This window comes from Anabas testudineus, chromosome 18 (genome assembly GCF_900324465.2).
Source record: "Anabas testudineus chromosome 18, fAnaTes1.2, whole genome shotgun sequence".
In the NCBI taxonomy this organism is placed as follows: Eukaryota; Metazoa; Chordata; class Actinopteri; order Anabantiformes; family Anabantidae; genus Anabas; species Anabas testudineus.
In genome coordinates this window covers 13,329,908-13,356,520 of record NC_046627.1, presented here as the reverse complement: position 1 = coordinate 13,356,520, position 26,613 = coordinate 13,329,908, and the positions used below count along the sequence as shown (strand labels likewise).

The 26,613-nt window shown below is 39.7% G+C and overlaps 2 protein-coding genes across 3 annotated transcripts; both read left to right on the top strand.

The window, feature by feature from the left end:
• Positions 1-1,886: 1,886 nt before the first annotated feature.
• Positions 1,887-9,899, top strand: ttc29 (tetratricopeptide repeat domain 29). Of its 2 annotated transcripts, XM_026344492.1 has the most exons (14): positions 1,887-1,921; positions 3,478-3,628; positions 4,306-4,365; positions 4,486-4,577; positions 4,795-4,869; positions 5,515-5,574; positions 6,016-6,179; positions 6,421-6,597; positions 6,794-7,006; positions 7,233-7,318; positions 7,587-7,678; positions 7,894-8,017; positions 8,199-8,288; positions 8,849-9,899. In XM_026344492.1, the coding sequence occupies exons 4-14, from the start codon at positions 4,486-4,488 to the stop codon at positions 9,050-9,052; spliced, it is 1,377 nt and encodes a 458-aa protein (XP_026200277.1). In that variant the 5' UTR covers positions 1,887-1,921; positions 3,478-3,628; positions 4,306-4,365; the 3' UTR covers positions 9,053-9,899. The 2 variants fall into 2 exon arrangements, with proteins under 2 accessions (XP_026200277.1, XP_033182686.1); XM_033326795.1 differs by lacking the exons at positions 1,887-1,921; positions 3,478-3,628 and adding an exon at positions 3,987-4,074.
• A 267-nt stretch (positions 9,900-10,166) lies between these two features.
• Positions 10,167-19,502, top strand: slc10a7 (solute carrier family 10 member 7). Its single transcript, XM_026344462.1, has 12 exons — positions 10,167-10,446; positions 12,466-12,548; positions 12,663-12,799; positions 13,632-13,707; positions 13,834-13,872; positions 14,028-14,063; positions 14,178-14,261; positions 14,347-14,512; positions 15,195-15,246; positions 15,539-15,612; positions 16,274-16,419; positions 17,110-19,502. The coding sequence occupies exons 1-12, from the start codon at positions 10,347-10,349 to the stop codon at positions 17,140-17,142; spliced, it is 1,026 nt and encodes a 341-aa protein (XP_026200247.1). The 5' UTR covers positions 10,167-10,346; the 3' UTR covers positions 17,143-19,502.
• Positions 19,503-26,613: the final 7,111 nt, after the last annotated feature.

The window sequence follows — 26,613 nt, the reverse complement described above, 5'->3', positions numbered from 1 at the left end:
TATTATGCACATACACTTACTGTAATTGAAACCAAATCAGTTTTAGTTGATAAAACAACATTGTGGAAATGAAGGCAGTAAACTTTATTACTGTTAACTTTGAACAACAAATGTTACTTTATTGGGTTTTTAAACCCAAGAGAAGCCAAACTCCAGTCAGTTTATTACAGAGTTTATTGTTAATCTCTGAAAGAGTTTTCCTTACTTTAAGACTTTAACAGGGAATTTCTTTCATTCAGTTTAATGCAGTTGCATCTTTCATCCCAGCCACCAAAGTAACACAGTACTGCACATATAAGGAAGATTATTTTCAATATGAGCCCAATAGTTGCCTATTTTGGCTACACTAGGGTGCAGAAAACAGACAGTCTGAAAATCATTATGTCATTAAAATCTTTCCCATATGATTATTATTTAAATGTTTAATTCTTGCAGAACGTATACTGAGGCCATGTAACTTGTGAATTAAGGTCTAAAATGAATTCCCAAGGATATTTTTAAAAAAAATCATAAACAATAAAGGACACCACTGTTCAGCTCAGTAGCCTCAGGCATTTGGCTACTACAGCCTTACTTGGTCTGGTATGACCAGGGTTTGCAAATGTAGCTAGATTTAGATGTAGATGTAAACTACAGTGTAACTAAGATCCAGCTGTTATGGACTAACATTATCATTCATTTGAAGTTAGTGTTAGTGTCGATGTAAGTCCAATGATTCACTCTAGTTTTAATTCTGATTTGGTCTTAAACAACTTCTGAGGGTAAAATCGGTTCAAACAAAAGATGTTCTATTGAGTCCATCGTTTTTTGCCGAATTGCTGACTTTGCCTGTCGGCTGTTTGGTGCAGTGGTACAGTGTACCATGTGAAAAGTATGTTGAGTACATCAAAACAGTAAAGTTGCAACAATGAGCTGAGTGATGCTAAAGTGCTTTGATGCTGAGAGTTGATTATTTCATGTCATTTTTTACATTAGTCCTTTCAAAATACGGGTACAGCAGGTTTGAATTTGGGGTCTTTAATGACCCCACATGGAAAACTCTATGATCTTTTGTTCTGAGTCAATGTTATTTGCCATTTTCTACTAATAGGAAAAATAAGGACATTATTCGAAGCTATATGGAAAATCCCTGGGTGTTAAACTTCAAACTGATGCCAGAGATTTTCTCTAAGATTCACGATTGTTTTCTTTTGTGATCACTGTCCACAATCTGCCCAGACCCTGCAGAGGTTTAAACATGTGTCCCTGACACGCAGTCTGTGTTATTCCTGAATGGAACATGTTCGTAGCAACAGCACATGTGGTACACGTTGTTTACACATCTGTAACACACGTGTGTTAGTGGGAACCAAACCTACAGATGTTCATTTATCTTTCTATCCAGGTTCAGGTCTATACGTATTTAGACAGTGATACAGTTTCGTAATGTTGTCTCTGTAGACCACCTCAATGAAGTGAAATGAAGCACAGATCAAAGACATTAAAAACAAGTGTTGCCCAATCAGGAATAATAGATGAATTGTTTCCCTGGTGCAGAAGAAGAACTCATTTCACGACAGTTGACCCGATCAAGAACACCCTCAAAGAGTCAACAATCTGAGACAAGGTCAACAATCGAGAGAACACTTCCCCGGAGAACATTTATAACAAGATGTAAGATGTCAAAAGTTGCTAGAGTGTTAAAAAAAAAACGAAACAAAAACATAAATGACAAAATCTGAAGTGTCGAAGATCAACTGCTTCAAGACTCACTAGACGGTGCTTCACAGAGCTGATGAACACTGACATGAAGCGACCTGCGACTTTTTTAAAGGCAAAGAAGAGGAACTTTCTCCAATTCCAAGTCAGTCACTTGACCTACATCCAACTGAGCACCACTGGAAGATCAGGTGTCAAAACTGACAATTTAATTTACCATGATGTAAGTTTATCTTATTGCTTTAGCGAGCTTGTAAAATTGGGGGCTGATGCCTAAATTCCTATATAATTTGGCCAAAACCAGCTAGACATCTGTCTATCTGCTTTATCTATTGATGCATTTGGACAAAGATATGTCTCTGGCACCTCTGACTTTCTCCCAGACTGACTTCGGCTCAGTTGAAATATGTCTGACCTTTGGCCACAAAAAGTCGGCATTAACCGAATGTCAGAGCTAAATTTGGTTTTACATTGAACTCTCTGTTATCTTAGTGAGTGAGTGTCGTGGAAATGTGCTTTCCGTCAGTGTGTGTGTTGTTGATGTGTGTGTTTACTTCAGTAAACACAGAGATAAACAGATGAAGGCACTACGTGACTTCAACCATGCAGGCAGATAATGGCATCACTGATATGTGCACTCATACGGACACACATGTTGGTCTTTTTAATGTTGCCCCTTACTTTAACCACAACAGTAAGCACTGAAACCCAACCCAAACCCTAATCTTTAAACTAAATCTTAACCCTTGAATCACTGGACCGACCAATAAAACTTCACAAATGCAGAAATGGCCAACTATGGTTCGGAGCTGAAAATTTGTCCACGCAGCCATGGAAGGACACTCACACAAAGACATACAACATCCTGACACACACATGGCTTGGAGCCCTTGGGAAAACAAAACTTTTGCAAAGTCTTTGTTTTTAATCTTTAAGCCATTTGTATTGTTTACATCAGTTTATTACTGGTACATAGTATTATACTGTTGCTTGTGGCCAAACTGCATTAGAACATAATGGAACAAAGGAAGCGATAGTGAAAAATAAGAAGACACAAATTTTATTTCACCATTCCCTGATTTTACTGTCAACATGAAAAAATATGCATTGGCTTTCTGTTCATTTGAAGCAGAAACTAATTTACTATAAAGTAGTTGTCATCAGACCACCAACCGTGTTGTTTTATTAGTCCCTTTGCAGTGGAAGTATCGTGGAAAAACACTATTTCATTCTCACTTTTCTTCAAACGTAATCCTGGTTAATGAACAAATTATGCTTGAAGCTAATTAGAACTACAACAAATGGCCCAAAGTCAAAGAGTGTCATTTCACAGCAAATCAAACCCAGATACTTAGTGAACATGTAACACAGACAGACAGGAAACAGCCTCTGTGTCTCAGCTGCTGCTGATTTCCACCCTGAACGTGAACTTTATTAGAACCCCTTTGAAGAGAAGAAGCGTATCTACCACTACAAAGTCAAGCCAATCGCACACAGGCTTTTCCATCCAGGCTGTGGTGAGGTCAAATGGAAAAGTCTCTATCCAATAACATTCAACATGCGAACTGCTTTTTACTAACACAAAAAACTTTTTTAATTAGCTGAACTCATTGGCAGTGTTGTCACTGTAACATTAAAGCAAATAATCAAAGAAATTGTAACCAACTACATTTACATCAAGTACAATGTACTAAATTACAACTCTGTGGTACTTGTACTGTACTTGAATAAGCTCAGGGCACATCCTTTTTATTTTTTATTTTATTTTTTGGTGAGGAGGCGATAACAACAAGGTTTAGTGATTTCTGAATGGAACCAGGCCCCAGACGATGAGGAGTTCAGCGGCAGTGTTGGAATGCGGCCCGTCCGGCGTTACCATGGTGACGCCAACTCGACGGCGGCGAAGAGAAAGTTGTGTTTTCATCTTTAGGTATGTTCGTTAATATTTCTGTTAATCTGTGTGTGTTTCCGTCTTTAAAGAGAGCAAAGTGTTGTTTCTATAGTTGAATTATGTATTTAAATAATATATGTTACTTTCGGGTGACGTAGAAAGTCGCTGCAACTCGACTGTTAGTCATAAAAACCGGTCAAAAACACAATTAAAGTTGCTCTGGTGATTATTTAATAATTCTTCTAACCATCTGGATGAGCTGAGTATTTCATCCACAACACAATAACGCTTTTATTCACCTGTTCTCTAAGTTGCGACTGTTTTTTTTTTTTGTTGTTTGTTTATTACTATGGGGGGCGCCATCTTTGTTGTGATGCGGAACAGAATCAAGTTAAAACTCGTGTAAAAAGCTGTGAACTGAATTGTTCATCATCCAGATCGTTACAGGCGCCTCGAAGGAATCTGGAAATACTTTAAGACAAAGTGTACGTGTTTTACACGACCCCCTGGGTTTTATAAACATCGCAGCTTAGCTATTATTTAAGGGAAACTGATGCTGAGGTCTGTGACAGTCAGCACAACATAGACCTACATACATCAGAACACTAAATAATGGTATTAGTAGTAGTAGTAGTATAAAAAAACATGTTAGATAGTTGTATTGCTTTAGCAGGAACCTGTGTTGCCACTTTTACTGTTTACCTGTTGCCTTACAGGTGTTTTTAAGGAACTTAGATCATCCTACTGGAGCAGAAGGCTTGTTTCTACAGCAAACAGTAAGACACATCAATAAATCAAATCAATCTGTCATCAAATGACAGACTGTGTTGTGCATATTTATCAGTATAATGGGTATAGTTTGTTAATAGTTTTACTTCTTCTATATAAATTTACAGATGAATGCATCCGTAACAAGGCGGCGCACGGCGACCTTTCTACCAGAAATAACCAGTCACAACAAGAAATGGAGGAAAACTCCTCAGTACAGGTAGAGTACAGTTGGCGTACTCAAAGGATGTGAATGAAGGGTTTTGTTCGTAAGATCAGCATTTTGCTAAGGTGTAATTTAAATATGCAGTAACTGCAATCATGAGTAAAACATGCAATAATAACATAATCTCAACCACAGTAAAAGTGCTTAAAAAGCTGTGATGAACTGTATGTTGATGTTACAGCATTTATCTATGTGTACGTGTGGTTTGTAGACTGAAGGAGTCTCTCCAAACTGGACTGGTACCAGACAAACCAGGTCAGATCCTCTCCAAAGAAGAAATTGCACAGTGAGTTTAATTTCCATGGCAACCAGGTAGACGTTAGCACGGAAAATTCAGATTGATTTCTTCAAGGAACAGTCTCATGTTCTTTTTAATCTTAGCTCTTAGTTTTGCTTTGACAGGACCCCACGTCAATAAAGAAGTTACTTCTAGTAAGAGAATATTTTTAAAAAATATCACATACTGCAGCTTTAAGGCTGTAGTCTACAATGAATTAACACATTTCATTATTTTTTTTTCCACTTAGAACACGTCCCTTCCTGCAACCTCCTGTGGATTATTAATGATGTTTTTCACATGCTTGTGGAAACCTAAAAATGTACTCTTCCCCTACTATTTAAACAGCCTGGGAGTTTAGCAGTGTCATTCAACAGCGTCGGTGTCAGTGTCCCTGAAAGTGAACAGACATGATAAAGACCTATTGAAAAAGAAGCGAACACACTGCAGCTGAAGGAAATGTTAACATGGAGGATTACTGCACCCTCTGCTGCTAAACACATTAATAACATGCTGAGGACAGAGATCGTTATTTTAACTTTTACCTGCTGCAATAGTTCCTGCTTGACTTCATTCTCCCTTCAGGCTCTCTTTTTCAACATATTGCTGCTCACACACTCTTCCCCTCTCACATCTCTCTCTTTGTCTCTCCAGGATCAGAAACAGTCTGAAGCAGAACATCTGTGTGGAGATGCTACGAGAAGGTTACCACAGGTATCTGCACCTGTTCTGTCACTGAATAGTAGTGTTGTTGAATTAGTAGTAAAGTATACTCTATATAATACAGATTTTTACAGGTTGATAAATGAGGAGATACAGAAGTTTATATGCATGGCTGCGCTTCATTCTTTCATCATAACTTTCTCTACTTTCATACAAGAGTCACCACACACAGTTGCTGCATAAACTAGTGAGGCTGTTTTACCTAATTGTCTTATACAGAGGTCTATGTCTTTCTAAACCGTGTCCAGTCAATTCAGTTTGGCACAGTGGGTATCAAAGTATAATTAATATTATTAATTTCAACTTGATGGGCAAGAATGTGATTAAATCAATTTAAATCTAAATCTACAACACACAATAACTAAGCTAATAGTTTATTAGCTTCCTAAACACTTTGTTTCTCTTCCTATGTCTTTATCTCTTCTCTCTCAGGTCGTTCTCAGAGCTCTTCTCTCTGCTGCGTTCTGATCAGGATCGAAGAGCATCAGCCGAACCAGGTTCAGTTCTCAGGCTTCAGACTCCTCTGGAAGAACAACAGGAAAAACTGGAGGCCATCAGGCTGCACCTGTGCAAGGCTGAACAAGCCGAAAGGACTGGTACAGACACGCACACAATTAAATTTAATTTCTGTCTTTGTCTAGTGCTGCATTTAAATACATACTGTAAACAGTAAATCTGGAAACACATAGTATTTTGAATGGAAGCTAATTTCTGGTGGTAATTGGTAATTGGTAACACAAAGAAGTGTGTACACTAATAAAAGATGACACACACTGGATCCCAGCAGGTTTGCCCTCACAGTTGTTGTTCTTCTGTTTGTGTGTTGTGTATGTGCAGGTTCCTGGTCACTGGTGTGTGAGCAGCGTCTGCTTTTGGGCCTGTACTTTTCGGCTCCAGAGGACCTGTTGCTGCGTTTGCACTTCTACCACAGCTGTGCAGACAGAGAGCAAGGAGGCTCCTCGAGACCGGCCACCGAGGCCCAGGTCTGCTTGGCTGAGCTCTACCTGCAGCGAGGTAAACAGCACACAAACACATGCATAAAGTAATTAAGTATAAATTACAAACACAGATGAAGTTGTTTTTCCACCATTACCTGATGCAGCAGGTAATGGTGGAAGTGTCTGTAACTCTACTAGAAGTATGAATACAGGCATGACAGTGGTAAAACAACGGTAACAACAGTATCTGCTGTGGTCCCTCGACCCTGCAGGAGATCTGGAGCAGGCGAGGCAGCAGGCCGACGCCTGTCTCATACACGCAGAGGATGGAGGCTGGCTTGATTCAGCTGGTCGGCCACTGAGGCTCCGTGCCCGGCAGGCGCTGTGGAGGATCTACAGCCGGCTTGCTGACGCTCCACTGGCTGCCTCCAACTACAACATGGCCCTGACACTGCTCCACAAGGGCCACATCATGGCTGCAGAGTGTGAGTGGAAGCAGTCTGTATGTGTTTGTTTATGAATATATGCTGAAGAGGATGTTCTCAAAGGATAGTATAAAACAAAATTACAGAATGGATCAGTGTAACATTAATTATAGCGTAATACAAATATTATATGGCTCTTTCTGCTTTTATTTGCCCATTGTAGCAGAGTGAATGTAAAGTATAGTGGCCACCTGGAAAACTGTGTAGCTACTTGTGTCTGTTTCAGCTGAAGACAAACAGATAGAAGGGGAGGCTGCCTATCGACTTGGACTGGCCTATCAGTGCACAGGAGACCATGACACGGCCAAAAAGGTACCTGACTGTGTGTGTGATGAAGGTTTTTTATTAGAATTTATTTTGTTATCTATTCAGAAATATGCAGATTCATTTTTTAATTAATTCAGTTATTTCCTAAAGCAGCTGAAATAGGGCTGCCAATTTGTTGTGGACTGCTTTCAGACACTTCTGGCACACATTCACATTAGTGGATTAAGAAAATGAATCTACCAATGTAAGATTTAAAAATATATTGTGACCACACATCAAAATTGCCTGAGTTTGTGCATCCTTGTTTGTCCAGTTCTTCAACACTTCCATGCAAATTTGTGGGACCCTGCAGGATGCAGACGGACTGGGGAAGGCCTACAAGGCTATGGCAAAGTCTCTTGAGTGGTACACACCCACACACTGAAGCTATTGTTCAGTATTTTTTGTGATCTTTGTTTTATTTAAACATGTGCTAAATAGTGAAAACAATTCTGCCTTAGTACCTTTAGAAGGTGATACCTTTTAGATGTAAGGTTTATTTTAGAGTTAGGTCTAGATTTAAGGGTTCAGTAATGGTTTCGTGGTTCTGTGAGGCTCTTCACAGTGTGTTTGTTTTGCAGTGAGGGAAATATAGATGGGACACTACATTGTCTGGAGGAGTTAGCCGATATTTCCCGCAGCAACGGACTGCAGTACAACCTGGTTGACGCCTGTTTGTGTTTGGGCAATATTTACTTCAACTTGGTATGGTGCACACAAAGACACACACACACACACACAAAGAAAGTTTTATTCACCTTGATGAACATTTATCAGCATTTTAGTGTTGAGAGATGAACATGAGGGAACATCCTGTTTTCTCAGGGAACAGTTCTGTTTCTGTTCCTTTATTGTATAAATAATCTCCCTCTGTCTCTGTGTGTAGCATCACTTTAAAAGAGCCTGTGAGTGCTTCCTGCAGGGTTATGACGTTGCCTGTCGCATGGGAGACGTAGCTCTGCTGCAGAAAGCACAGGTGCATTATTTTTAAATGTCACATCAGTATGTGTCTCTTCACATCATCCTACAGTTCATAGTTGTTAGAGATCAACTACAACATTCAAATTTCCAACTCATAGTTATCGCATTATGTATCTGAATGTTTATAAAACTGTCATTGAGCAAAGACTCAGATGAACACTGTAGCATAAATATACCCAGTCTAGCTGATGTAACACGTAGAGAGCATCAAGCTGGACCCAATTTGCAGCTCATCCCTGGATAAAACAGAAAAATCTGAGTTCTCAAAACACTGATATCTAGTTTAAGTGCAAGCTGGAAGCATGAAGTTGATTTAACACTTTGAGCAAACTTATAAACTTACTTACATTTAAGAACATCATGTGAAATGACTGAAAGCTCCAGAACAACTGCTAATGGACTTTGTGATGAGATTTATAAGCAACATTAAAATCAAGGTGGTGACAGAAAAATCCACACTCCTCTTCCAAAGCCAGAGTTTATCAGGCATCTAAACCACAACAAACATCACCGTCTCCTCATATAAACAGTCTGTGAACATCTGTTCTCTGTCAGGTGCTGGTGGCCAGTGCTCGTGCTCACTCCATGATCAGAAAGTACAGCGCTGACGTGGAGGCAGCCACGCCCACTTCCCTGGGACGACTCGCGGCCTGGAAGGAGACCAGAAAACATCAAGACCTCAGTACAGACTCTACAGATGATGCTGCTGCAGCTGGGAGTTACTCCCTACTGGATAATGATACTGGAGGAAACTATTAAAGACCATTAGATCCTCATTCATTCCTAAAAATGGACTGTTTGGTGCAGGACATGTGGAGAAACTCCACCAAACACTGTTCTCACTAGCATGGAGTAGCATTTTACAGTATGCAAACATTAAAAAAGATGTTTCATACACATATCGCATACTGTATATTTGTTTGATATAATCTCTAAATTGGCAAATAAGCACATAAAAGACATATGAAACTTCTAAGAGGAGCTTTACCTAATCCCAAATGCAGCCAGAGCTAATCTCCTCTAATCTGCAGACTAAAACTGAGCAGACACAAAAGAAATGCCACTGCACAATGTTTTCAACAACTATTTGATAGTTTACCATTAAAAATTGTACATTCATGGTACTCAGAGAAAAAAAAACTTGTAGATGGTGGGGATTCTCTGACTTTTATTAGCTGAAATTAGTGTGATCACATGATCTGTTATGTAGACATACTGTAAATGCAACAACTTGTAAATAGATGCAGTATGATAGCTACAAATGGGAAAAATGAGCATTAAGCGCTCTGTCCACCAGATGACAGCTCCAGTTTTCTAATAAACAGATACAGTCATCACAGTAGATGACAACATGTTACAATCCATGTGGACAAACAAAAGAAAACAGGGCCTCCAGCTGTACATCAGTGCTTCATATGTTTGTGTAGCAGAAAAAAGAAAATGAGGAAGAGGAAGATGAAGGTCCTCTTACGAAAACTTTATCAAATCGGTTAAGAGTCATGTTAAAGGTGTAGATAGAACATTTTAGGAAATATTTATAGCAACCTAAACTGAGTGGTGAAAAAAAGAAAAGATGAAAAGTCAGTGATGTCCACTAAAATGTAAGGGTAATGTTCTCATGATATAATGATTTTAATTCACCATCCTAACATGATATTATATTATATTGCTATGTGCTATTCTACAGCATATATTTAAATAAAATAATATATATAAAATAGAATTTATGATCTCCTTGTTGGTCTGGTTGGTTTTTGAGGAAGAAAACATTTTATATTCTAATATTACTATTATGTTTACTAAACAGTAACATATTCATGTATTGTACCTGGTTTTATCTGTATTACGGTAAAAAGAAAATCCGCTGCGCCTCTCCTTCAGTCTTTACGGCCGTGATGAGGCACACGTGTCCGGAACAAGCTCCGGTTGTTCTTGTGTTTTCCCAGAAAAAAACCTCCTCACAAGAAGCTGAAGAGTTGTCAAAGTCGGCTCCGGGTGGTGTGACGGGGGTACCGGTCCGGCGGGGTGATCCGGAGAACCCCAGGGCTGAAACATGGGCCTCCTGGCGAGGATCCGGAAGGAGTGGTTCATCATCGGGATAGTACTGGTCATCTTATCGGCCAAACTGCAGCCCAGCGTCGGTGTCAAAGGAGGTGAGGGGGTCGATCACTTGTTAATCTGAAGTTCACTACAGTCCCAAGAAACATCCGAATGTGAAAACGAGTGTCAACAGGAACCAGAACCCGTGTTAAATGCACTGTCACGTACTTATGTTTTCATGTAAGAGCCAGACTTGGAAAGAGTTTCCTACATTTTTTATTTAACTATTCGCTCACGGTCATACACAATGCAACAGGGGAAGATTTTAGACTTTAAATGAACTATAAGAAGACCCTGAAAAAATCGGCATCACTGTTGGTCTGTAGACATTTTATTAATATTTACAAAATATAACTTTTAGACTTTGGTTAACTCAGTTGCGCCAAGACGGATACAGTCTATGCAATCTATATAAAAATGTACATTTCTACATAGATGTATGTTATCTTGTGTACGATATGTGTGCGGAATTAAATTTTAAATAGTATTGACTATGGTACCATCTAAATTAATTACAGAACTTGTGGGTTTTTTGGTTTTAAAGAAAGCCAGCTCTAAATTTCAAGGTTTTCTAAATAGAATTTCGCTAGTGGTCATATGGGACTAGCTCGTAGCTTCCTCCTCACAAGGGTTCCTGTGTGTGTGTGTGTGTGTGTGTGTGTGTGTGTGTGTGTGTGTGTGTGTGTGTGTGTGTGTGTGTGTGTGTGTGTGTGTGTCTGTCCTCCCTACCTGGTGCTGTAGTGACACGTTGCATTCAGCAGCAGTAATGTCAACACACACCACACGGTCTGGCTCTCATCCAAATACACAAAACCAAGACTACAGTCACAGAGCAAGAGCTTCATTTACCTAAAACTTGTATTCAACATTGTACATGTGCTTTAGAACATCAGTTGTCTTGTTAAGTGTGGCTACAGAGTCAATTAGTGCTACGATAACTACTTTACTGATCCATGAAACTATTTAAAGAGGAAGGAGGAAATGTTCCTTCATCACTTCAGGAAATGAGCGACAAGCTGGAAAATCTGAAGGACTTTGAATAGATCCCCAAGTCCAGTCGCCAAAACTATCAAACACTATGATAAAACTGTGTCTCCTCAGCTGCAGAGGATACGTTTATTAGAAATGCCCATCTCAGAAACCAACGATTTTCATCACCTCAGATTAGAGCCCGCAGAATTCAAGTAGCCGACATATTTCAACATCCACTGTTCAGAGGAGAGTACGGGAGTCTGGTCTTCACCGAAAGGTGGCAAAGAAACCATTACTTGGACATTAGATCAGTGGAGAGCTGGTCTTTGGTCTGATGAGTCCAAACTGGAGATTTTTGGTTACAACCACTGTCCACCTCTGTCTTTGTTAGATGTAAAGAGGTTGAGCTCAATGTGAGGTTCACACTGTGAAGCATGGAGGAGGAGCTGTGACGGCGTCGGGGGAGCTTTACTGCTGACTTGGTCGAAGCTGAGGGCACGTTTAACCAGCATGCCAGCAACATGCCATCATTAGTTTTCCATCAGGACAATGTCCCCAAACACACCTCTAGGTTACGTGAGAGCTAAATGTCCATAATCCAGCTATATGTTTTTAGGATGAGTTGGACTCAAGACTGAAGGAAGATCAGTCAACAAGAACTCCACACCTCTGGAAACTCCTTCAAGGTTGTGGGAAAATTGTGATCGAGAATAAAAAGATTGTGAAAAGCTGTGATCGCAGCAAAATGTGGCAACTCTGAGGAACACTTTTTGGTTTACTATATCATTGCATATTTGTTCTGCCATAGTTTGGAAACCTTCATTAATTTAAAATGTTAAAAATAATAAAAATAAAGGAAAACTGTTGATGGAGAAGGTGTGTCCTCTGACTCTTCCCTTAAGTACATATACAAGTACTGAAATAACCCATGTTGTGCTGAAATCTATTACTTCCTTGTACCTTGTGGAACTGAGGGATCAGTAATAAGAAACACACGGCTAAGACTCTGCTGGGATTATTAAGGTTGAGAGGGCGATTATTAATTAGTTAACCTAAGGCTTCTACGTGCCTGTCTAATTGTTACGTCTCCTCTCTCTCAGGCCCATTGAAGCCAGAGATCACCATAACGTACGTTGCCGTCTCACTCATTTTCTTCAACAGTGGCCTGTCGCTGAAAACAGAGGTAAAGAAACGATGGTATCCTCTCTGTCATGTAATCAGCAGTAGAATTCTCCAATGATGCATTCAGGTGACATTTTAAAGTGAGAGTTCTACATGTTTTATTCTCTGTCTGTAGGAGTTGACCAGTGCGCTGCTTCACGTTCGGCTCCACCTGTTCGTGCAGTCGTTCACGCTGATATTCTTCCCTCTGGCCATTTGGCTGCTGCTCCAAGTGCTCTCGCTGACCGCCCTCGACCAATGGCTGCTCAAAGGGTAGGGTGTGTGTGTGTGTGTGTGTGTGTGTACAGGTTTGTGTGTGTGAATGCCGTCCTTCATTGATGGAGTCCCTGCCTCACTGTACCTGAAGGATGAACTGTGTGTGGACACAAAGACCCACATTCACTGCTACTGCAGGCCCCATGCAGTGCGTGTGTGCGTGCGTGCGTGCGTGTGTGTGTGTGTGTGTGTGTGTGTGTGTGTGTGTGTGTTGAACAGCCTTCTTGTGCTGGTTCAGTTTCCTCCTCAAATCAAAACTGTTCATGAATTAACTGAAAATCTATTAATCAATTAGATTTAATTAGCTGTAATAAGCTACAATGCTAGTGGTACGATTGGGCATTGGGGTGTTGGGGGAATCATACTGTATATTTTATAACAATCTTTGAAGCTGCATCGCCGCCAGTTGTCCGCAGGAAGGGTCAATTTATTTTTTGATTGGTCGTAACATCATCACTGTGACACATATCTGATATTTAACTCTTGAAGCCACTAAAGCACTTTTTTGTTCCTGTCGTTTACTTTTTACTGTTTAGGTACAAAAATTGAAATTACTTTTCCAATTCCTCAAATAAATTATTATTATTATCAATAACTATCTCCTTCTTTCTGTATAAACTTTGCTAATGCAATTATTCATATACTGCCTGATGTACATTCGTAATGATCTAATTTCTCACACTTGCATTTGGCAAGTTTGGATGTAAACTCATCTACAGCAGCTGAGGGCTGTTAGGAAAAAAAAATCCAGAAGGCTTTTATTGTGAAGGAAGCAGTGGAAGTAAAATGATGCTTATTGTTGTCCTTCGTCCTGTGGTTGGTTGCCTAGGTTACAGACGGTGAGCTGCATGCCTCCTCCAGTCTCCTCTGCTGTTATTCTCACCAAGGCTGTCGGAGGCAACGAGGTGACACTCACACACACACGTCAGCAAGTCATTGTCCTCCAGTGTTTGACACACGGGGTTATATTGAAAACTAATGAGCGGCCTGTTGTTGTCATGGTGACTGACTCTGTATGTTCGTGCTTCTAGGCTGCCGCCATCTTCAACTCAGCGTTTGGAAGCTTCCTGGTAAGACGTTGGTTTGATTTGAAGTTGAAGTCAGACTTGTGTGTTAAGAAATTAATTAAGCTGGAATGTTCCTTTAAATGAGCACGACAGTAATTAAACATCGGCGTGAGTTCTGTGGGGAGTCGGAGCTGTAATGGTGTCTTTCTGTTCAACAGGGAATCGTAGTGACTCCACTCCTGCTGCTGCTGTTTGTAAGTGCATGTTCGTCCTCCACACACACACACACATGCTGTGTAAACAATGTGACTTAAGTGTCTTTACAGTGTGTGTTAATTTGTGTCGTGCTTCTTCTTCTCCTCCTCCAGCTGGGCTCTTCATCCTCTGTTCCCTTCTCCTCCATCTTCTCTCAGCTCTTCATGACAGTTGTGGTGCCTCTGATCGTGGGTCAGGTACGATTGTCTGTGTGTGTTTGTGTGTCTACACGCATCCTGTCAATTGCTTTTGCAGAGTTTTAAATTCCTGGCGTCTGTGCAGGTGTGTCGTGGTTTCCTCAGGGAGTGTCTGGAGCGGAGAAAGCCTCCGTTTGGCACCATCAGCAGCGCCGTCCTCCTCATGATCATCTACACCACCTTCTGTGACACCTTCAGTAACCCCAACATCGAGCTGGACCCCACCAGTCTGCTGCTGGTCGTCCTCATTAGTCAGTATAGTGTGTGTGTGTGTGTGTGTGTGTGTGTGTGTGTGTGGAACCTGACATGGCTCATTCCTCTTTATAGTAGAGTGCTGCTGTCTGACTTTAACAGTCTCTTGAAGTCCGAGCATCATTTAGTTTGTTTGGAGCTAACAAAACACAAATGACCTACACTCTGTGCTGTCCCTGAATGCAGCTCATCAGACTGGCTAATACATCTCCTTCTATACACCATGTTACTTTCTTAAGATAAAGCATGTGCACTAAGACAAACAGATGAACTATTATGCCCATATTTTTTACAAAGACCATATCACCCAGTACAACTGTGTGTCTCCCTGATGTGTCTATGGTGCAGACGAACAAGCTAAACCAGGTCCTGGTTTCACAGATTTTGACAGATATGCAAAATGTAGTGTTACAATTAATATAGTAAATCACTGACCACACAAGGGGAAAGAAATACAGTATTAAAACAACAAAAACAACAGTACAGCAAAAGTAAAGACTATAAAATTCCAAAATCAGCTTTAAAGAAAAAGAAAAATGTAAAAGTGTTATTAATTGATATGTTTGTTGTCTCTGCTACTGTAGGTAAAACTAAATTAAAACACTTTATCATCATCTTAAGTTTTAGTTTTATACTCTTGATTATAGCTAAATATTAAAGTGAATCTTTCTCTCTCTGCAGTTTTCTCCATCCAGCTCAGCTTCATGCTGCTGACGTTTGCCTTTTCTACCAGGTGAGAATCCTCTTCCTCCTCTACTCCTCTTTAGAAATCATGCATTATGTCAGTTACTACACCAGAATTTATTTATATGTCCATTATTGATGAGATCATTTAGTTTTTTAACCAGCAAAAGTCAAATGATTAGAAAAGCAGCTGTTGTGCAGAAGAAAGAAGAAACACAAGATAGTGTCTCATTATCAAATTAAGTAGTAAAAATATGTCTGTCTGTCATAGAGACGTACATTCATACAAATACATATTTAATTTAATAATTTATTCATTTCTGTTCTTCTTACCTCTGCAGGTCGGGCTCAGGATTCAGCCCTGCAGACACTGTCGCCATCATGTTCTGCTCTACACACAAATCACTGACTCTGGGTATACGCACACAAAGTTGGGATTTTTAATTGTGACAAAATTTTTACAATTCATACATGAAATTCCTTATTTTTGCCTGCACATAAATAGAAGCACGTAAGCTCCCGTTTTGGATATTAAATTAAAATAGCATATTTAAGTATTGTTAAAAAAAAAAAAGTGTCATTACATTACAAGTAAATCTAGTTTTAACAATCAAAACACTTAAACACACAGAAACCGTGTCAGTTCTGTTATAAAGTTAAACTTAACATTTTCCAGTTTAAATATTGTTCAATTGGACATTTTTAACACAAAAAAAACAAATAATAAAGTGTAATAAAGGGTAACTCCTCCAGTGTTTTTCAGCAGCCTTGTTTCCATTAAAATTAACACAAAAGTTACAGAAACCTGTTAAACTAATAGGAATTAGATATAATTATGTGAATGATAGTAGAAATAGGCTCAGTGGGACCTTTTCTACAGTAATAATAATAATTACGGTCATATTGGGTGGCACTGTTTTGATGGGTGAATTCAGACTAATGAGCCAGTAGTTTTCTTTTGTTTCTACTCTGGCTACAGTTGAAGGTGGATGGAGGGAGAAGCAGTAAGCAAAGGAAATAGAAAAACACACTGAACATCTTCCTTAATTCTGTCTGTATCTCATGTCTCTTTTCAGGTATTCCCATGTTGAAGATTGTGTTCGAGGGCTACGAGCATCTCTCCCTCATCTCGGTCCCTCTGTTGATCTACCATCCAGCTCAGATCCTGCTCGGCTCCGTCCTCGTGCCCACCATCCGCAGCTGGATGACCAGTCGGCAGAAGGTACACAAACTCTCGTTCACGCTCACTTTGGGGCAACGAGTCAAAGCACACAGCCTGAGTACGAGGCTGAATTAAAACGTTAAACCCCTGAAGTAGAGTTAACCTCTTCACCTCGTCTCCTCTCCTACAGCCTAGTCTGTTGTTGAAATAGGGCAGCGTTCCAACAGTTCTGCCCTGAGTGAGTAGAGAACTGATGCCAAAACAGCTTCATTATTTTAACTATAAATACGCCTACTCTAGATGTTTTTCTCTCACAGTCAGAACTGCTGACCTGTGACAGTGTCTTCAGCAGGATCCTCTGTGTTTTGTATTATTAAACTCCTATTTTACCTCTTCCTGCTCATTTTTGCTCTGAAAGCTACAGCTCCATCTGCTGTCAAAAAAACAACCTGCAAAACTCTCCTGCTGGACTCACTGCTGCAAATATAGCAGTTACACTTGGATCTAGCACCAGTTGGGTTTAGGTTTTGGTACTGGGTTGGTGGTGGTGGGTGTGATAATGTTTTCAGTGAATAGATATCACCGGGTTTAAGTGAGTGAATAGGTGTTGTGGGACATTTTAAGTTTCACTACACTGCTGGTGGAGGTGGTGGATTCCCAGACCAAACTTGCTTTGAAAATTCTTACATTTCACAACTCATCCTCTTAAATCTCTCTCTTGACACCTTTATGTTTCTTCTCTCTGTTCAGGCAGTGAAGCTTTCAGCTCTTCAGCCCATCTGATGATAATAAACTAAGTGATGATGTTTGTACTGTGATGCAAAGCAAACTCAAGCGGATGAAGACTGCGACCGCAGTCGTATGTGCCTTATTACAACCAATCAACAGAGACCTCAGCGTGGTTGCCTCAATTGCCTCCAGATCTTCGACAATGAAAAACTCCTGTTTCTTATTCCAGACATTCTTTTATATTTAAAAAGGAGGAAAAGTAAGTTTTATTTTTATATGGAATACCCAAATATATTCTTGCACCAGAAGGACTTTTTTCTGTGACAGTGTTTGTATGAAACAGCACCTGCTGGAAGGAACATGAAGGGTGAAGTTACTGGGACCACTGTTTTTTTTGTTTGTTTGTTTTGTTATTTTCTACATTTTTCTATTCTTATTTTTCTGCTACCTGTCACTGCCAGAAAATGTGGACATTTGTTACATTTACGTCCTTGATTGAAACCAACTAATGCTGCATTAGAACATTTAATATACTGTATAATAATCACAGTGCTTTGAAATCTGACCAAAAGCAGTCGTGTGGTGACACTTCTGAGGGCATTGTGCTTTCATTAATGATTGATTCAAATATTGAACCTGAGATAGAAAGTCTATTTTAACAAGCAAAGCATTTTCATCTTTCCTGAATCTATTTATATTCAGTTTTATTGCAATATTCACACATTTCTGTTGCCGTCATTTTCTGTAAACCTCAGATTCTGATCAACTATGTAGCTAAGATTTTTAACTTGGAACAGTAAGGAGGCACGTTTCAAACATTTGTGGTCAGTGCCCCTTTCAAGCAGTTGCTTTCCAACACGGTAAAGAGCAGAAAATGTTTGAAATGGCTACAACTGGTTAAAATATTTTGAAAAAGGAAGGTCTATGTAGACGATACCCTATTCTATATTTAAGTAAGTGATCTAGTCCATATAATTTGGTCTTTCCTAAATTCCACCAACTGAAATCTTTAGATCAACTTAAAAGAATTTAATCTCTTGAAAATGTCTTAAGAGATGTTTATGGGCTGGTACTCTAACCTAGTTTTATTCAAAAGATAAGAAATATAGGCAACATTTTGGAGGTCTGGAACCACAGCACTTGTTAGAACCGCATATTAAACGGAGCAATAGGGAATGTACCATCATCACAACCAACCTGCAACACTTGACATTTATGAAAGACTTTGATCTTGGTAAGAATAGACTGAGAAGTATAGTATTTATAGACAACTCTAGCGGCTTTGTGGCGTTAAGTCTGTGGACCAAACTGACATGGGCACTTATGCAGTGGTTATATAAGTTATTCATTAATCATTCTATGAAGGCAAAATCCATCTTGTACGTGTACATGAACTTGTGTTTCCCTAGTTCCTTCTTAGTAAAATCTTCAAGGGCTTTCATGTTAGAATATGGTACACCTTACCAAACCCCCAGCCAATATGTTTCTGGTTCTAATTTAAGCTGTCATTTTAACATTATCACCGTTTCCTTACTCAGTCTACTAGCCAGTAGCAGTTTAACTAACCAGTGGGAGCTAGTGTAGTTTGAAGCACATGATCCCTCTCTGGCTTCCTATCACATATACGTCAAGTTTAGTTTGTTGGGACACATAACTGGGGCAGTAATTTGTCTCTTGTCTACTTTGTGCGACAGTTTTAGCCCAGTATCTATGGCCGCGTTGTTTACGTTTACTTTCAATGACACTTTTTGTAAGGAAATGTCAGATTTCACTACAAAATGAATTTTATGGTCACTTTGTTTACAAATGTTGACACCCAGACGTTATGCGCAACATAATCATTAATTTGGAGTTGTTTTTATATCCGCTTCATGAATGTAAGTCCAATATTCATTGTATTTTTGATCAAAAAGTCTGGACTTAACCATACTGCCGTGGCAAGGTGTCGCTACTGGAGAAAGAAATTAATTTAAGAACTTTGGCCTTAGAAGAAACAATCCTGTAACTGAATGTAATCAGAATTTCCAAGAACCTTCTTATGTTATTGTCCTTTCTGCCGAAAGGATACTGCCGACCTGCTTAGTGCACAAAAGAAGCAAAAGCCTATTTCTTTACGAAAAGAGCTTGCTTGAGAAAAAAACTAACTAATGAATTTTGAGTTGACTTATAGACAGAATTAGCAGCTTCTCTAACAACTTGTCTCCAATACGAAGTCAGGTACAGTTACCTTGGAGAATGTTGAAACCTTCACAGCACACATTTTCTTGGTCATCCAGTAACAGATGAGTTTACAGTCAGTATCTGTTTGTTTACCGTGGGATTGTTCTGCCTCTACCACATATTAGGATGAAAGATAGTGAGTGGGGTGTGTATGGCTCTGTTCTTACTTGTTAATAAAAACAATTCTAAGGAAATACATTTGGTTAAAATCATTTTTTACTCCTGAAGGTAAAGGTAAGTTTTCTTTTAAGGTATCCCAAAAAGCGTAAGCATTTGGAAAATAGTTTTAAGTATTTAATAATGAGTATCATGTTTGTTATTTTGTTTGGTTGTTTTGTTTTTAGCTGAATTTAGCTGTGAACCATAAGTCAAAAGAGTCAGCTGTGTCTATAATTTATGATAATGTGCATATAGTTGATGCAGTGATATGTGTTGAATAGGTGTCAAATAGGTATTTCTTTAGATGTATTATTATTATTTTACACATCAGGCACATCATTTTGATTAGGTGATATTAAAATACACTGATGTAGACTAAAAAAAAACAAGTTATAAAATAAGTTAAACCTAACTCTATTAATAGTTAGTTAAATCATCTTTTATTATTTAATATTTTAAGTTGATCTAACTATTAGGTTGGATAAAGTTTAGGTTCAGCTTGCTTAATTAAGTTGAGTATTACCTGTTGGGTTGTTTTGTTTTGTTTCATTTGTTTGTTTCTGTCAACTTACCTTAAGAGCCTGGTACCACTACTAACACAAAAGCGAACCCAAGGGATTTGAAATTATAAGCAACTACCATAACGAGCAACAAAATAGAAATAGACAGTGTATTATACTTAAAATATACTTTATTTTTACATGGGGATAAGTATTAATTCTTAATATTACTGATTAGCAGTTTGCGATTGAATTTCATACACATGCACAACCTCAGTGGCACAAAATCTTACTTAAAAAATCCCACAGTCATAGAACAAAGCTTGCTGCTCTCCTGCCACTAGTCTCATGCAGCATCTTTAAAAACAAAACAAGTGTCAACCTGTCTATAATTTTCTACTATAATATATAATAAAACAGATTTAATTCTCTAAACATGTTGGAGGCAGAAATCTTTACAAGCAGATATATTTGTCTGTTATGGGTTGTAATAGCAATTTCATTTTGGTTGTATTAATACTTCTGCCCTTACAGCAGCTCTGATTTCTAGAAAGATATTGCTATGTAGAACTTTGGCTATCTAGCTTTCCACCCTTACCTTTGTGTGTTTCCTGTATTTCAGTCTCCAGGTGATGCCAATATGTCATATTCTGCCAGAAGCACAAAACTGTTCTCTCTGATTCTACGGACTCTGACCAAATCTCCACACTCCTGGACATGTATCAGCCCTCTCTCACCTCTCCCATACTCTCTTTCTCTGTCATTCAGTGTCATCTCTGTCTGTTTGCCACAGGCCTGACGGTACATGTATCTAACCCCAACCACCAGCACCATACCTAGACCAGCTGAGCAGCCCAGCAGCATGCCCAGTTCCCAGTCACTGTGTCTGGGGACAATGTCTGGATACTTCCCTTTCTTGTCTGGAGTTCCAGGGGGATTGGAGGGATGTTTGGGTTTAGTATTAGTGTTTGGTTTCAATTCGTTTCCAAAATTTTGTTTAAAGTCTGGGTTCAGGTTTGGATGGGGTTGGGGGTTTGGGTGAACTGGTGTTGGTGTGATGGGGTTGGGCTCTGGCCTAGGATTAGATGAGACCATGTGGTTCTGGATTATCAACTTTTGACCTCCAGTGAGTATCTGCAAAGGTCTAGGTGACAAAGAGGACACAAGGGGGTTGTAGAAAGAGCGACGAGGAGCTGGTGAGGGTCCTGGGTGAGGGGTGGTAGAATGGACTAACATAGAAGAAGAAGAGGAAGAGGAAGATGACGAATCAAGTAAGAAGAAAGGTGTAGGGGTAGAGTTAGAGGTGGAAGGGGATGAAGGAGGAGGTGAAGGGGGAGAAGTAGCAGAAGAAATGGAAGAACTTGAGGCAATGGAGGAGGAAGAGGGCAAGGAGAATATTGAACCTGTGATGGACTTGGAGGAGGTAAAGGGAGATGAGGTAGAAGCAGATGAAGGGACTGAGGAAAACAAGGCAGTTGGTGACGTATAGTTAGAGGAATTTGAAAAGGGATTGTTCAAAGAGGGCTAACAAGGATGGCACAGGGGAAGAGGAGGACGGTTGAACTGAGGGAAAATGAGGAGGAATGGATATTGGAGAAGGAGAAGGAGGAAACGAAAAGGCTGGAGCTGTTTTGAGCTGATTCTTTGTGGAGGAAGAAATGGAACTGGTGAAAAACATCGACCTTAGCAATGGATGCACAGTTGAACCTGGAGAGGTATGAGGTACTGTAGACCTACGGCGAGCAAGAGATGAAGCTAGCAAACTATTAGGGGTAGTAGAGGATGAGGACTGAAGAGCTGATTGCTGGGTGGATCCAGAAAAATAAGGGTAAGGAGTAGTTAAGGAAACAAAGGCAGAGATTGAGTTTATAGCTTTAATCTTTTCTGGAGGCTCAAGACCTTTTACCACTTTACCCTCATCTGGTCTGAAGCCCTCTGCTTTTGTTAATGTGAAGAGTACAGGGCTGGACAATCCAGGGGTTACTGAAGGTTTAGTCAGAGGCAGTGCTTCAGGAAAGCTGCTGAGAGGTTCTGATTGATATGGGCTGCTCAGGGGTGCAGTTGTTTGAAGCTGAGGATAAATTGGACTGGTTTGCTTTGGCCTAGTTTGGGTTTCAAATTGGCTGCTCTCAGGCTGAGGTTTAGGTAAATCTCTTTCAAACTCATAGTGGGAGGGAGTCTGCTCAAGGGAAAGTCTACGGACTGTAGTGGTGCGGGAATTGTGGAAGGACTGAGGGGTAGGAGATTTGGATGAGAGAATGGTGTTTAGTAAAGAGGTCAGGGAAAATGCTTTGGGTGTAGATGCCTGGGAGAAGTGAATGGTATGACTTGCATACGTCTGCAGAAAGGGCTTGGATGGAGCAGTTTGAATATTAAAGAAAGGCCTAGGTGAAGAGGTTTGAGACTGAAGCAAATGGTTGTGGTGAGGAATATGTGGCAGAGTCTTTTTTATTATACTACTTTGAGACTTGGTTAGGCTACTAGTGGACTGTGTCTCAAATTTTACTGAACTAGTTTGGTCCAGGTGTCTTGGATTGTGAGATGTTGATCTTGAAGGGTTTGTATTGGCTAAGCTGTGGATGGTTGAAGGTAGAGCTGTGTTGGTGTGGGAATTTGATGTAGTGTGCAGTTTTGAATTCTGGAAGTTTATGTTTGGATCTTTTCTTTCCACATTACCATATTTCAAAGGGAAGAATGAATTAATGACGTATAGCAGGGAATGTGGAGTGGACATATTTTGCACTGTGATGTTTGGCAATAAAGTGGTAGTGGCTTCCATCTCTGTATCATCAGTTAAGGAGGAAGGTGGATGGTTTGATGAGAATAGAGAGCTGTTGTGGTCCTTGGTGTGAGTAACAGGGGTCGCTCTGTACATGTCTGGTTCTTCCATCATAGCTGAGAGGTGTTCTGACGTTCCACTGATGTCAGTCTCACTGCCTTTGGTAATATCTTGAAGAGGTCCTAAAGTCTTGGAACTGCTATGTTCACTGACCACCTGGTTTGAAAGGTGTTCGACTCCAAGGGATGCCAGAGTCGTGGATCTGTTCATGTCCATCACTGGATGAGTAACTTCTGTTGGTGTTACCAAAGATTCGTAGATTTGTGTTGCACTGCTTATTTTTTTAGGAGGTCCTCGGGTAGTAGCAGGGCCATCTGTCTGGTTGTTTGATGGTCTATGGACTCTAAAAGCTGTGAGGTAACAATGTGAGAGAAGAGATGTTAGTTCTAATGTGAGGATTTGTGGTTGGTTTGTATTTTTTCCTCAGTCTGTGCTTATTTACCTGGAAGGACTGTGACTTCATCTTCCTGTACTGCAAAATTTGTCTTCCCACTATCTGCTTCCGTGTTGTTACTCTCACTCCAAAGACTACGACTTGCATCACGCACCACAGCAGACTCAATGCCTGCCCAGTACACGAAGTAGGACTGCACCACTGTGATGCTGTAATGACAAAGAAGTTTATACATTATTTAATGAAAATGACACAATTTTGTTAAAACCCATGGAAGCAATAAACACTAAATGTCTTCTTTGGCAAGAATCATACTCACTAGGAGTTCAACTGTTATAACATTTGAGAGTAAGGATATTGTAAAAAGGACAGTGGTATGGTGGCAGGTACTAGTTTTTAGTTTTACTTTAAACCATTTTCAGGAGACAGCATAGTCAACAGTATTCAGCTCTACAACTAGTATTTATTAGCTGCCATGTCTTTGTCACCCATGCTTCCTCCTGAAGATGGTTTTAAAGTAAAACTTGAAGACAGAAACTTCTAATCTAATCTTTCCTCACACATCATACTTACTAGAACTGTATGTCTCCCACGGGTGTATCGGGAGCCCTCCATACAAATGAGAGGTTTCTCTTCAGCTGTTTATCAGAGTGTGTGAGGGTGTCCCCCTCCGAGAGGCAGCGCAGTGTGTGGGTGCCGGGTGGAGTTAGGTTCCAGGAACCACCTACCAGCATCTGGCCCATTCTTGTAGGTCTAGCCACAGCTCCAATACCAGTTCTGGCTTTGACAGTGAGCCTAGGTCTAGCCCTGTCCCAGGCACCGCCTGCACTACGTGCCTGAAGCAAGAAACCCATGAAGTCCCGAGAGCTTCGAACAGTGACTGAGGATAAATGAAGATACATTAATTTAGTTTATCATCATAATTCACAGTAAGGTTTAATGGGAAACCCTGAGTCTTTAGGGGTTTGACCATGAACTGCAACATTGTTCAAATCAGTTAATAAAGTTATTTGGTGAGTTCACTAGTCAGTGAATTAAATAATTTTTAATTACTACCTGTGATCAACTGTCCGGGCAAGTAAGAAGAAGCCGATGTCCGCAGGGTGATGTGGCTGTGCTGTGGATATTGAGGTTGAGCACGAATGTGGCCGGGAATCATTTCCTGACAGGAGGCATCATTCGCACCGAGGGAAAACGACGTGGTGGACGGAATCAGCGAGAATATGATCAACCATATCCCGAAACGAAGAAAGGTAGACTGCATCTCTACATATGTGAAGAGAAGAAAACACATTTTATATTGCAATTCAATAAAACCAGTGGGAGGCAGCGAAAGCAATTTCTGCAAGTTTCTATTAACTAGCAAAACTAGTCTGAATACATGAAGGGCTGATTTTAAAAAGCCTGAGGATGAAGGACATAGGTTGGTTGATTTTTTTTTTTCTTTTTTCAAGGCTGTGTGCTGACTGGGATAAAGGTTTGTGCCATAATTCAGTAGTTACGTGAAAAAGGTCTCAATTTGACCAACACACACTGCATTTATATCACATCCATTTTGACAATAAATCTCATGGATAGACATAAAACAGCAACGTGTTTCAGTGTCTCTCAGTACTCTCTAATCCTGTCCATTGAACTCATCTCTAGGTGTATTTGTTTTTTTTGTAGTTAGGTATATATCAAACAGACACGCCTTGAAAAAGACACAATGGCTTCCTTAAGCTGCTAACTACTGTAGTTTAAGCAAACAGTTGTCAAGCAAGACTAAATGGTTTACTTAGGTTGAGCCTTCATCCTGCACTCTCTTATGTTTGTTTACGCAAAGTTCACCAGTCATCATTAGTGTTTACCAGTGCTGAACTTCACATGAAACAAAACTCCTGGATCCCTTAACTGCAATGAACTGAAATCCAAGTCTTTGTGCAGCACCTAATAGTTTTTAATAACAATGGAACTCTATATAAATATAACAGGGTGCGCTAGATTTTATGATTTATAAATTGTTGCTTTTGCTCTTTTCATGGGATTTAGTAACAATAATAAAGTATTACCAGACTTCCTATAACAATCTTGGCCTGTTTGACCCAACGTCAGCCCAACTGTTTACATTCATGTTTCTCGTAGTGAAAATGCATCATGAAAACATTGAAATAATAATAGTTATTCATACAGTACATGATGGTGTTAATTCATACAAATGTAAGATGCCATATAAAGCATTAGAGACAGGAAAATGCTGGTTCAACACCAAATACAAACAGTAAAAGAGACATCCTTACCCTGAGTCATTGAATTTCTTATCTTCACATTTTCTGTCACTATGTTGGTGTTTTCTTTGTAATTTTAACAACCTTAATATGAATTAAATGCTAAATAAACAATTATTATTAATTAATGAACAACTTCAGTGCAGTGGCAGGAAGAGTCAGGAGGTTGGATGAATTAATTTTCTGTATGAGCATCCTTACCTTGTGCAGCAGTACGCTTTAGGAAGTCTTGAAAATGTCAGCACCCTAATGCTTGTATTTCGTCTTCAGTTTGTGAAGAACTGCCTCATGGTCTCGCAATTTAGTTCTTGAGTGTGTTTGAATCCCAGCAGAGAGCAGCGTGTGTGAGTTTGTTTGGGGGGGTTGAGGGTCCAGGATATGGGAGAAGGAGGGGGCACATAAGCAGGATATGTAAAGCTCCTGGTTGTGTCCCTGAGTACTTTATACTTAGAACACATTTTTTTATATTAAAAGAGTAAAAAAAAAAATAACATTACTCCCTTATGTGTACAGTCTGCGTTAATATGGAAGCCAACATGTGTGTACATATAAATTAGGCATTATGTACACATCATATTTGTCTGCTACAAATATGTTGACATCACACTCAGCATTAGCATTAGTAAAACAAACATCAAGTCAGCTACTAATTTGTATAAATCTGAGACACAAGTTTATATATATAGTTAAATATTTTACAGACAATAACAAAAATAAGTGAGTGGCTGTTTAATGGATAATCCAGCAAACTGGTGTGTTAATGTAAGGGGAAACACATCTCAATGGGGAACAAAGAGCATGTACCGCTGTTCAGAAGACGAGTCAACAGCAGTGTAAAAGTGTATAATGTTTATTATCTGTAGGGGGCACAAACAGCACAACTACTACTACAACTATTAGAACAGTTATATGCTGCACATTATTTAACATAAAACACTTAAAACAGCGCAATACAACATTACAATACTAACAGGGCAAGATAATTAAAGCTAATAATCTGCTGGCATGGTGGTGTCCAGTTTTGCATGTTAAACTGCAGAAAGAGAGGTGACACTCTTTTCTTCTCTATAGGATTAGGACACCACCACACATACACACTAACAGGATGTACACCAGCTGTAGCCACCTCCCTCCAGGATCTCCCAT